The sequence below is a fragment of the Tyto alba genome, unplaced genomic scaffold (genome assembly GCF_018691265.1).
Source record: "Tyto alba isolate M040663 unplaced genomic scaffold, T.alba_DEE_v4.0 Super-Scaffold_1000006, whole genome shotgun sequence".
Lineage (NCBI taxonomy): Eukaryota > Metazoa > Chordata > Aves > Strigiformes > Tytonidae > Tyto > Tyto alba.
In genome coordinates, this window is record NW_024881272.1 from 5,580,719 (window position 1) to 5,591,537 (window position 10,819).

A 10,819-nucleotide genomic window follows, 5' to 3' on the forward strand; every position below is an offset into this window, starting at 1 on the left:
AATATTGACCCCTGGAGTATACTGCTAGTTCCTGACCTCCAACTAGATTTTGTGCCACTGATCACCACTCTCTGAGCCTGGCCCTTCAGCCAGTTCTCAGTCTACCTCGCTGTCTGCTCATCCAGCCCAAACTTCATTAGCTTCTCTGTGAGGATCTTGCAGGACACAGTGTTAAAAGCCTGACTGAAGTCAAGGTAAACAGTACCCACTGCTCTCCTGTCACCTACCAGGCCAGTCATTTCACTATAGAAGGTTGTCAAGTTGGTCTGTCAAGTTGGTGAATCTATGCTGACTATTCCCAGTCATTTTTTTGTCCTTCATTTGCCTGGAAATGGTTCCCAGGGTTAGTTGTTCCACTGCCTTCCCAGGATCGAGGTGAGGCCGACTGGCCTGTCTTTCTTCAGAAAGACATTCCAGCATGCATATTTCCTAGAAAGGATCTGGGTTTTTTTTTCCATTAATGGTGCCTTGCAGGCACTTACTTGCTTACATGCTCATGCTTGAGGTGACAAGACCCATTTGTTGACCACTCCGGGCCATTTGTACATCAACCCTGCTCATCACTCTGTCGTGGTGACTTTGGACTAAATAGTTCTCTGTTTCTGCCTTCATCCCTTGGTCTTTTCCCTTGCTGCTTTCTGTCACTTCGGGGTAAGCTCCCTAATCCTCCTTCCTGGGCTCAGTGAATGGTTGTGAACATCCTCCTAAATAGACACCACTCCAGGTGGGATGCATCAGCAGTGTCAGAAGTAGGTGTTCTCCTCTGCAATTCAGTATCCTTTCCATTTTTGCTTCTTCCCTCTCATTTGCCTCTATTCATGCCTGGCTATTGGCTGTCTTTGGTTCAAAGGTCGTTGCGTTCTGTCCATAACTTTGTAATCATGAGGGATTTTGATGGGAGGATTCTTGCGCAAGAGAAGCCATAAGGAACCAGTTGTTATTGCTATTTCTGCTGTCCCCATTCTCTGGGTATGGAGTGTTTTCCAAAGCTGCTGTTGGGTTTTATTCATAAGTGCAAAATCCAATATGTGCCTCTATTCCTAAGCTGATTTTAAAACCCAGAGAGGAGGGAATTCTGCTCTTCTGCCTGGTTTTGCTCCGTTTATTGCTGTAAAGGTGATGGCTTTGTTTTGTATTGTAGGTGGTCCTACTTGAAGCTCCCTGCTCAGGCCATCCCATGCTCCTTGGCACGGGTAAAACCCGTGGAGGTATGTGTTCATATGCAGTTTTGTTTATTGACATATGTATGAGAGCTACCGAGTGAAGGTTGTCTTTTTCTCCTGATAAGGGCAAACATTTGGATTAATTCAGGTCCTGTTGATGTTTATGGCAGAATTGCCGCTATTATGTTCAGCAGAGTATCAGCGTATGTTTGATCACCCTTCTGCTGTCTGTTTTCTTTATGATCAGATTGGTTTTTGCCTATATTGCTGCAGAAACAGGTAGCTACTGTCAAGCAAATGAGCAAACTTGTTCCTTCCCCTGCCAGTAGTTTTCCGGGATCTTTCTGAAGCCTTAGTAGCTCCAGCACTCTCTGTTTTAAAAATTTCTTCTGCGACTGCTTTAAGTGAGTTGGTTTCATACAATCAGCACAGCCAAAGAATTACAGAGGTCATAAGAAAGTTCCTCTGTGCTGGGAAACCTCTTGGTCAAGAAGCCTGAGAAATACAATCTGAAGGAAAGCATGTCAGCAGAGTTGCTGCTTCTGTGTTTTAAAGACATTATTTTTAAAAAGTTATTTCTTCCGTTTTTTGAGGCTTACAGAATCATAGTTATCATTGAGGTGAGGCTTAGCAGCTTCTTAAAAACTTTTGACACTTTTAACGGCTATAATCACATGATTCTAGGAATAAAAACAGAAAACCCCAAACAACTGTATTTTAGGCAATTGTGGTAAAATCACTGGTGAGTGCCATTGAACTGTGTTTGGAAATAGGTATTTAGGGTGAAAGGGCATTCCCAGTGTAACCAGCCTTGCGGGCTTTGGGGTAGTTTGATTTGGTTCAGTGCTGGGAAGCCCGTCTGCCTGACTTTCCTGTATTTGTCCCTAGCCTGACCTAGCTTAATTGCCTTTCTGACAAGTGCCCACAAGGGAAGGCCTCAGGCAGTAGACATTGGTCTGTTTATAGTACCTTTACATTCTTGTTTCTTCTTCAGGGCACATGGTCCAATGCAGCAACTCTCCTATTCAAGAAGCTGTGTGGCTCCAAGCTACTTGTGGGCATCGTGGATGAATATGTGAACGGCATTTTGCATCTCTTTCTGTGCGACACATCCACCAAGGAGGATGTCTACTTCCACTGTGTCTTGAGGGATGGGGGATGTGCTGATGTCTGCACAGAGAACGTTCCTTCCCAGGTCAGGAGGGAGACGTGTGCTGCTGAAAGGAAAGGCAGGGAAAGGACCATTTGGGTGCCTGTAATTAGAAGATCTCGAGCTCAAAGCAAGTAGTTTTGTGAAGAGCAAAACTGCTATTCCCTGCTGTCCTGTAACGTATCATTTTGTGACCACGTCCCATGGTGTCTAGCTGTCTGGTGAGAGCTTACACCATCAGATTCCACCTTAACCAAAAAGCAACAGAGACGTTCTGGTTTTGTAGAACAAATTATTTTCATGCTGTCTTCTAACAGTGGATTAGAAGATTCTGATTCTATTTTTTTGGATGTTGATTAGCATGTTAGAATTGCAGATTCATCTGAAGCTGATGCACATCTTGTATAAATAATATGGAAAAGTAAAATAGCTATAGATGTTCTCGGCATAAGACCAGACTGAGATGGAATTGAGAGGTTGTTAAGAATTTAGGTACTTGACTCTGTGTTGTTAATTCCAGCAAGCTTTCCTAGTCGTAATTTAAGAGGCCCCTGATTCATCCAAACAATTAATGAGAGCAAGTTGATTAAGATTTCTAGTGTCTCACAGTAGTTTTATATAGTGGCAAGGGCAATTGAGTGAGGAACAAGATAGTTAAATAAATTGTTGTGGCCTCCTCTGCGCTAGACATTGAAGATTGGTTATGCCATTAACAAACTGAATTAAGAAAATGATGTTGTTTCAAAAAGACTTTTACTTTGCCAGTGAAATGTACAGTGTTGGACAGCGTAACCATGGTAGATTGCACGTTGTGCCTTGGACAGACATCCGGGTTGTAAGCCAGTGCAGAGAGCATTTATGATTTAGGCCCATCTGTGTCATTGTCTGAACGTCTCAGCTTAGTTTCAGTAAGAGCTGTGTGGATATGAAAACTCTTAAAGAAGTACTTCCACAATTTTATGTCTCATCAGAAAGTCAGGTTTTATAACCCAGAGTGCTTGTATCTGTTGGGTTATTCAGTAGATGCAGAATGCTTGTTTTGGCAGGATTGGGTCCTAAGATGGTATTTTTGCATGTGTATGTCCAATTTGGCAGGGAGGAGGGTATTGCTGCGTAATTTTGTTGCTGGAAGGAGGGGAGTTGATTTTTGTAGTAAGATAGCTCCAAATTCTTGCAGAAACTAACTTGTGGGTGGTGTACCTCTTCATAAAACCTATTAGAAATTTGCTGAATCCTTTTTATTCTTGGTGGTAGTTACAACGTGGTCTTCTTGACTATACTGGGTGGGGTTTTTTTTGTTCCTAGGGATTCAAGGAACTGAATCCTTCAGCCTTATATATTCAGCCCTATGGAAAGCAGGAGAATGCTGAACTGGTGGAGCCAGACCTTCACTTACAGCAGGAATCTCTAGGTGCAGATAGTGAAACAGCAACCTCAAAGCTGGATGGGGATGAGCTGTGTGACCAGGTGGGAGTTTGCCTGTGATGTAGCTATCGTTCAGTGAAATCGGCTCCCGGGGTCTGTAGACATGTGTTGGTTTAGTCCATGCAGTTTTTTGTGCTGCTGGTTTTTCGCTTGTATAAAAGCAAGCAGAACCATAATAAAAACAGTTCCACATGGACCATAAATACATCTCTAGCTGCTTGTCCTCTGATCCCTTTGCAGACTTCAGGGAGTCTCTGTGCTCAGTGATTTCTCTCACCTCCCCTATGCACCATAATTTTTCAGTTAGAGCGAGAATGGGCTCAGAGAACTCAGACCAGCACCAGATCCTTGAGGAGATCAGTTTGATTTGGCATTTTCATGTTTTGCACCCCGGGAGCCAAGAAGTGGTATGCTTTCCTCACGCATCTCTGGGGTTTAGTAAATGATGTGTAATAACTCGAGGTATCATTTATATGTGGGAAAAGACCGGAACTAGTGGTGTGTTATTTGCATGAAGGATCTTGCTCTTTCTAAACTTAGCTGAAAGGAAGTGATTCGCAATCCTGGTTGTTTCAGGGGGTAAGGTTATATACAACTACAATTTAATAAAAAGGTAACTCTAAAGGTGAATGATATCCAGATCTGGATACTGCTTTACATCTTTGATTTCAGAGCATGTTAAAAAGAGGAGCCCTTTGCTATTTAAGAGATGGAGAAACTGATAGACAGAGGGGTTAAGCAGGGAATAAAGCCCAGGTCTTGAATGCAATCTAGTGTACCATTAGAAACACCAGGAACACTTTACAGGTGACTCTTTACTTTTCTGTGTTATCTAAGTTGTAGTATTTTCATGACACATTTTACTACAGGGGCCAAAGCACCTTTCAAATAAATGTCAGCTGTTGAAGTGTTCAGCAGCGGGCCTTCTCCAGGGCTGTTTTTCTGACATTTCTGTGAAATAAAGAGTAAAAGCTAGTGTAATGTTAGTAACTTATAAAACAGTCATTTTACCTAGGTTTTGGTTTAGCCAGCTGTGTTTCTGTGCTAAAGAAACTTTATATAAGCTGTATATCTTGGATATTAATGGCCATGCACTGTCGATAAATCATCTGAAACGAAGGACACAAACCAGCATCTTAATATATGTATTTGGAAGGAAATAATATGACAAAGGCTGCAAATGTGAATGTATTGTGATTTTTTTTTTTTTTTTTTTTAATGGGAAGATCTGGAGAGTACCCTGACTAGTTAACTGTAGCAAGATCATTTGTGTAAATGTTAGATATAGCTGGTGATTTGGAGACTAGAGGAATGTAAATGCATTCAGGTTTTGTCATGTCTGATTTCAAGGGTCTTATTAGAATCCTTCTTCAGAAACTGCAGTCCCCTAGATCTCTCTTTGAGTAAGACTTTAAACATTTCCTTCTCTGCTGTTCTGTTTAGCTGTCCAAAATGTTTCCTTCTCTTCCTTGGTGCATCACTAACATTGGTCACCAATGACAGCTATAAAACAGCTCAAAATGTTTTGAACTGGAATGAAAAGTGTCTAATATGACACTTTTTACTGCCTAGCTAGCGTTTTCTGGTAACTCCTCTTAAGCAGTGGGGAACTTCCTTTGCATTGTCCAATCTTAGATTTGCCTTGTCATGATTAATAGCTTTTTTTCCCTCCTCCCTCCTTAAGTGCAAAATGGCTGGACACTGTAGTATCAGCTCTGCTATGTTAGGACACTTCTCCATGGTAAAAATTCTCAGAAGACAGCGTGCAGTAACCAGAAAACATTGCTTGAATGAAACTACTTTCAGACTGATAAGTTTTACCGTGGAGGAAAGAAGTTAAAGTGATGGTTCACATTATTTCCTGTCCTTCCACGTTCTTTCTGTCCTTTCCAAGTAGCCTGAACTTCTCCAGATAGAAATGTTAAAACTTCTGAGCAGAAGAGAATAGCTCCTTTGTATTTCTCTCGCAGTTAACCTCTGAGTGGAATCATCTGATTGCTCTGTAATTTGCTTTGGTTCATCCTGCTTTCTTCTGCCCACACTCACTGCAACTTTTCTTGCTTCATCCATCTCCTCAACAGGAACACCTGCCTGCTAAGAAGGAGACATGGGATGATGCGTGGCCACTCTTGGATGAAGTGAGTGTCCCAAGTACAACAGACCAAGGCCCTGAACTCGTGCAGGAGAATACAAATGAAACTCCTGCAGAGCTTATGGCAGTGGCTAAGTGTTCTGGTTCGGGAAACGACAACGCTGAGGTAGGGATGTTTTTCTCCTCAATTGCTGTTGAGAGGTGGTTCTTGTTTTTAAATTATTTAAATAACCCTTTGATTGCTTTGACATGTATTTTGTTTAAAAGCAACTGGCAGTTAGCATGGGCTCAGAGCTCTGTGTTTTCCTCATTGCTGCTGTTTCTGGTGTTGTTGACGATCCTCTAGTGCTCCACTGGCAGGTCAAGGTATTGTTTGAAACAAGATTGACCATTTCAGGACTTTATAGATCAAACCTGGCTCTTCTTCACTACACTCCTTTCCCCTCTGTTCACAGTCTTCAGGGTTACTGGGAGTTGCTGTGGGGCTTTTCTAGTTCACTTGGGCCTCTTCCTGAGTTAGGAGGGTGGGTTTGGGAGTGCTATGTTTTGGGCGCCCTGCTCTGAGGCATTGTGTGGCACTGGTGTCTCAGTTTGCTCCTTAAATAGTGGTTAATGATGATTCTAACAGGGCCTGCAGTCTGACCTCCTGCAAACGCTCTGCTCTGGGTTCAGCAGGGAGCCAGCTTCACTCAGGGTTTGTTGAGCCACAGAAGGCATTGCAGAGCTGGAAATGGGAGTGTACCTCCAAGGTTTTGGATAACCACAGTTCCTTATACATCTAGAGGTTGATAGTGGCTGAGATAAAACTCATTTTAGAAGGATGAGGGGGGGAAGTTGGTTTTCAGATAGTCTAGAGCAGAGCTGGAAGAATCGATGTCTTGGTGGGATGTTACCTGAAAGGGATGGAGAGAAAGCAAGCTGGGAAAAGGGACCCTGAGAGAGTGAGAGAAGAGGAAAGCTTTGGGTAGCAGGTGCAGGGATAAAGTACAATGAGATGAGATGAGCTGGAGGCAGGCGGGTAGATAGCAATAGGGTCCTTGTGAGCCAACTGAAGCACTCCCCTGGGGGTATTAAGCAGTGTGAATTTTGAAGCATAGGAATTTCCTGACTGTATCAGAGAAGTCCTGAGCATGTTTCCTGGCCCTGGCTGGGATCTCTGTTACAGCTTTTAGAAGAAGCGACAAGAATTTCTACTGAGGAAGTCGTGGGATGAAAAAATAATCCTTCCCATAGACATTAGGGAGTTAAAAATGTACCGGTCAGCTAGTTATGAGCACACACAGGAGGATTTCCTTCCTCTGATTCCTGCTGATCTCTTGGCCTCAGGATTTTGTGGCACTTGCAGCATCACCAAGTGATTTTTTTTTTTTCCCTCCTTTCCAGTTTTCACTGCTCATGTTTTCCTTTTCAGTGGTGGTATTCTTATGTGAATCAGGAGGAAGAGTAGATACTGCCTTATTTCTTGTCCCTCATAGCACTCTCTAGGTTATCCTGTCTAGTTTGCCTCTTCTGTAAACTGAACAACCTCCTATTTTTTAATTATTTTCCTCCTAGCTTTTTCCAATGCTGACATTTTTTAATGTCCACCCTTGCACCCTGTCTGTTTCTGCTTTGCCCTGGAGTGGCAGTGACGCTGCCTGTCCCCAACAAGCATAGTGTGGGTGGCAAGAGGAGATAATAATAAACTTTTAACCTTGTTCTTTTTCTTTTCCTAACACCCTGGTTTTTACTATGTGTTAGGCAGAGGTTTTCAGTGGGCTGGTTGTATCAAGCTGCGTAGTTGGTTAATTGGACTCCAGTGATGCCTGTCATTCAAATGTTTCTGTCTTAGCATCCTGTCAGCACTGGATTTCTGTTGCCCAGCCATGTAGCTCTCCTTGCTGCTTCAGAGTGCCTTATGGTCCCCTTGTGGGGGCCAATTTAAATTGCTTAAATCTGCTTGTGTAAAAACCATTGTTCAGGGCTAATCCTCTGAACATGCTCTCACCAAAAGGGTGAAGCACCTCTGGATGGTGACTCACTCCTGGAGATGGATGCCTTTCTTCTGCTGCCTGGACAACAGAAGAAGCCTAGAGAGCAAGCACCTAATTTTTGAACAGTGATGGCTGGCCAAAGTGAATTGCTGCTTGTCTGCTGTTTCACTATTTTTCTGCTCTACACTGAGTTAACAAATGCAAACGTTGTCTGTAGTCCCTGTCTGTGGTGGAGACATGGGTAGTCATCCCTGAAGCTTAAGTTTAATTTGTATTCCTAAGCAAAAATGCAGAGGAACTTCCTCTGACTCGGTCGCTGCTCCCTTGCAGAAACTCCCTCTGTCATTACTGTCATTTGTTCTGTGTGGGTCTGCTGAGAGATGAGCCAGATGCTAATTCTTTGCTAAGACATGGTGATTTGTATCTTGTAATCTATCACTCTTTTCAGCTTGCTGTGCAGGAAAAGCTGCCCTTTGGCCAAGGTTGCAACTAGTTTTTGTTTTGATTTGTGATTAAAAAAAAAAAAAAAAAAAATTATCCAGTTGCTGACATTCCAGTTTTTTGTGGACTTTGAGAGATAATAAATCAGGGCAGCTAAAGAACCAAGTGTGCACTAATCACACCCTCTCCTGAGTTTTTTATATACATCTGCAGACACCTCATTCTCCTGGAGAGTCCTCAATGCCAGCTGTCTTACTCAAGCCAGTGGAAGACACTTACACCTCCTTTATCGACTCCAAGCAACCAGCAGAAATGAGCCAAGATGACCCTGATCAGATGGAAAGATTTTCCAACAAGGCCCAACTTGGTGAAGCTGTACATCCCTCTGTTCTACTTATGGCAATACCGTTTATGCTGGACCACCGTAACAGTACGAATCGATTCGTCAGTAAAAGTTAACAGAGTGGAAAGCTGAGCAGCCTGCTGCTGTGCTATGAATCTTGTAGTCACTGTTGGGTATCCCAGGACTGCTACTGCTTCTTTGCTTGAACAGATGAAAATGTTGGTGTTTCTGTGGGATGGAGATGTGACAATAAGAAATGGCTGGATGCAATGTATCGGTTTGACCTTTGTGCAGCAGAATGGATTTTTAAATTTTTAATGGGAACAAATTAATTTGAGGGTTATTTCTCTCTCGGATATTTGTTGTCTTTTCTAGACTTTCTGCTGCTTTCATGCAGAAGCCTTTGTTTTTCTGCTCCGCATGTTAGCCAGCATTCATTACATACTGAGAGTCTTTCAGTCTCCCAGCCATAAGGGACAAAAGCATTTTTTAAACCTTATAAGGTCCCTGTGTGGGCATTCATCTTCCAAAAGATGAAAGAATTTACAACGCCCATGTGAAAGTTGTCTGATTTACGAGGTAGATTAAGTGACTTGCTGAAGGCAGTGCCTGTTTGTGCCTTGGAACAGCACTGTCTACCAGTTATCCAGACAGGAGCTACTCAATTCACACCCGATTTCCCACCTCTGGGGAAACAGGGATGAGCATTGGGAGGAGAGGGAGAAAGGCTCTTGGATTGTACTGTGTCGGGCTCATCAAATAGATGTGCAGTAGAAAGTCCTCTTGCCATGACCTGGTAAGATCCAGGGAAAAGGGCTTTCCATCTGAACCGGAGCTCTTAGAATTGCCACTATTAGATACCAGCTTTCTTTTCTGTGTCCCTCCTTATGCAGATGAAGAGAAAATGAAGAACAAAGACCTTCCCGGGAGTCTTGCGGTTGGCCTGTGCAGTGCCAGTGGGCTGTCTGACCAGAGGCCATCTCAGAAACTGTATGTCCCTCGTACCACCCTGTCTGCGGTGTTGGCAGCTGCACGCTTGGCCGCTTCCAGTGACTACTTCCAGTGGCTCCCCAGCGTGAGAAAGAAAGTGTGAGAAGAGGGGAGAAGCTGGAGCAGCTGCCAGGGAAGGCTGCCTAGGGCAGCAAAGGCCCTCTGTGTGACCGTGCTATCGTTTGCTTTGTTCAGAAACATTTAATCCCTTGAAAAACTTGGAGTCTGACATATCTCAGATGTCCCCAGTATGAGTGATATATGTTATTTTTACTTTCAGGAAAATAGTTTGGTTTTGTTGTACTGGTGTTGTATGTACTGATTTTTTGTTCTTTAATGTAATGGTTCAGGAGAACATTTAAGTGTCACATTGTATTATATATCCTTTAAGTTTAGGAGAAGGAAACTGGCTACCTATCCCTCCCTCCTTCAGAGCTCGAGCAGTTTTGACATTGTGTGGGGAGATGTTTTTGTTTAACACAGTGGATGCTGTACACACCCCTTGCTGTTAGGAGCAGTGATGGTATCCCAGCTCAGACCTCAGTCCATGGAAGTGCTGATAACTTGCAAAAAGAAATGTCCTTCTCCAAGAAGAAGACGCTCTGATTTGTTGGTGAATTAGGATGCCACACACATGAAGTGTCAGGAATCCCATGTTACAGATACCAAATGAGATCTAGAAAGAATCCAGTGAGAGAAAGCTTGAAGCTTGACGCCGGCTGTGTCTATGTAGTTCCTTGCCTGGGGCAAGAAATCCTTTTTTGTTAATGTTTGTTAATGCAGAGAAAAGCTGTGAAAATAGAAGTGCCCTCGTTATGAATGATGGCATTCAGCAGGTTTGCTGGTGCCTAGACTGTTCCTCAGGTCTTCTGGGGCTTCGAGGGCTGCTCTGTGCCCACCTGCAAACCACCAAAAAAAAGCTCGAGATAAGGTTTAACATTTGTATTGGAATGGATAAAAACCCAGCATAAGAAATTTGTTGACTGGACTAGATGATCTTTAAAGCTCTCTTCCAACCCAAACAATTCTGACTATTTTTGTTTTAATTACAGCGTTTAGGGGTGGTTTTGGGTGTAAAAGGGCTAAAAATTGTAGCGAGAGAAAGAAAATCTGGGTCTTATTAGGAAATGACCATGTGGAAGGCCAGTGAAGGAGATGGAAGCAGGGAGGTGAGGAGTGATGGCCTGAGCAGGGGCCGTACAGCCCTGAGGGGAGGTTCAGAGGCTCCCTGGCTTCTCGGGT

At 43.3% G+C, this 10,819-nt stretch overlaps 1 protein-coding gene across 3 annotated transcripts in view; it reads left to right on the forward strand.

Annotated features, from left to right (window-relative positions):
- The window catches only part of TDRD5 (tudor domain containing 5), a 31,085-nt gene extending 20,483 nt beyond the window's left edge, over positions 1-10,602 (forward strand). For 2 of the 3 annotated variants that reach the window (XM_033004462.2, XM_033004461.2), the window contains exons 7-12: positions 1,142-1,208; positions 2,158-2,358; positions 3,619-3,780; positions 5,820-5,996; positions 8,458-8,674; positions 9,481-10,602. In XM_033004462.2, coding sequence (XP_032860353.1) covers positions 1,142-1,208; positions 2,158-2,358; positions 3,619-3,780; positions 5,820-5,996; positions 8,458-8,674; positions 9,481-9,680 — 1,024 coding nt within the window. In that variant the 3' untranslated portion in view covers positions 9,681-10,602. The remainder of the gene's footprint in view (positions 1-1,141; positions 1,209-2,157; positions 2,359-3,618; positions 3,781-5,819; positions 5,997-8,457; positions 8,675-9,480) is intronic. The other variant, XM_033004463.2, reaches the window with a different exon arrangement.
- Positions 10,603-10,819: the final 217 nt, after the last annotated feature.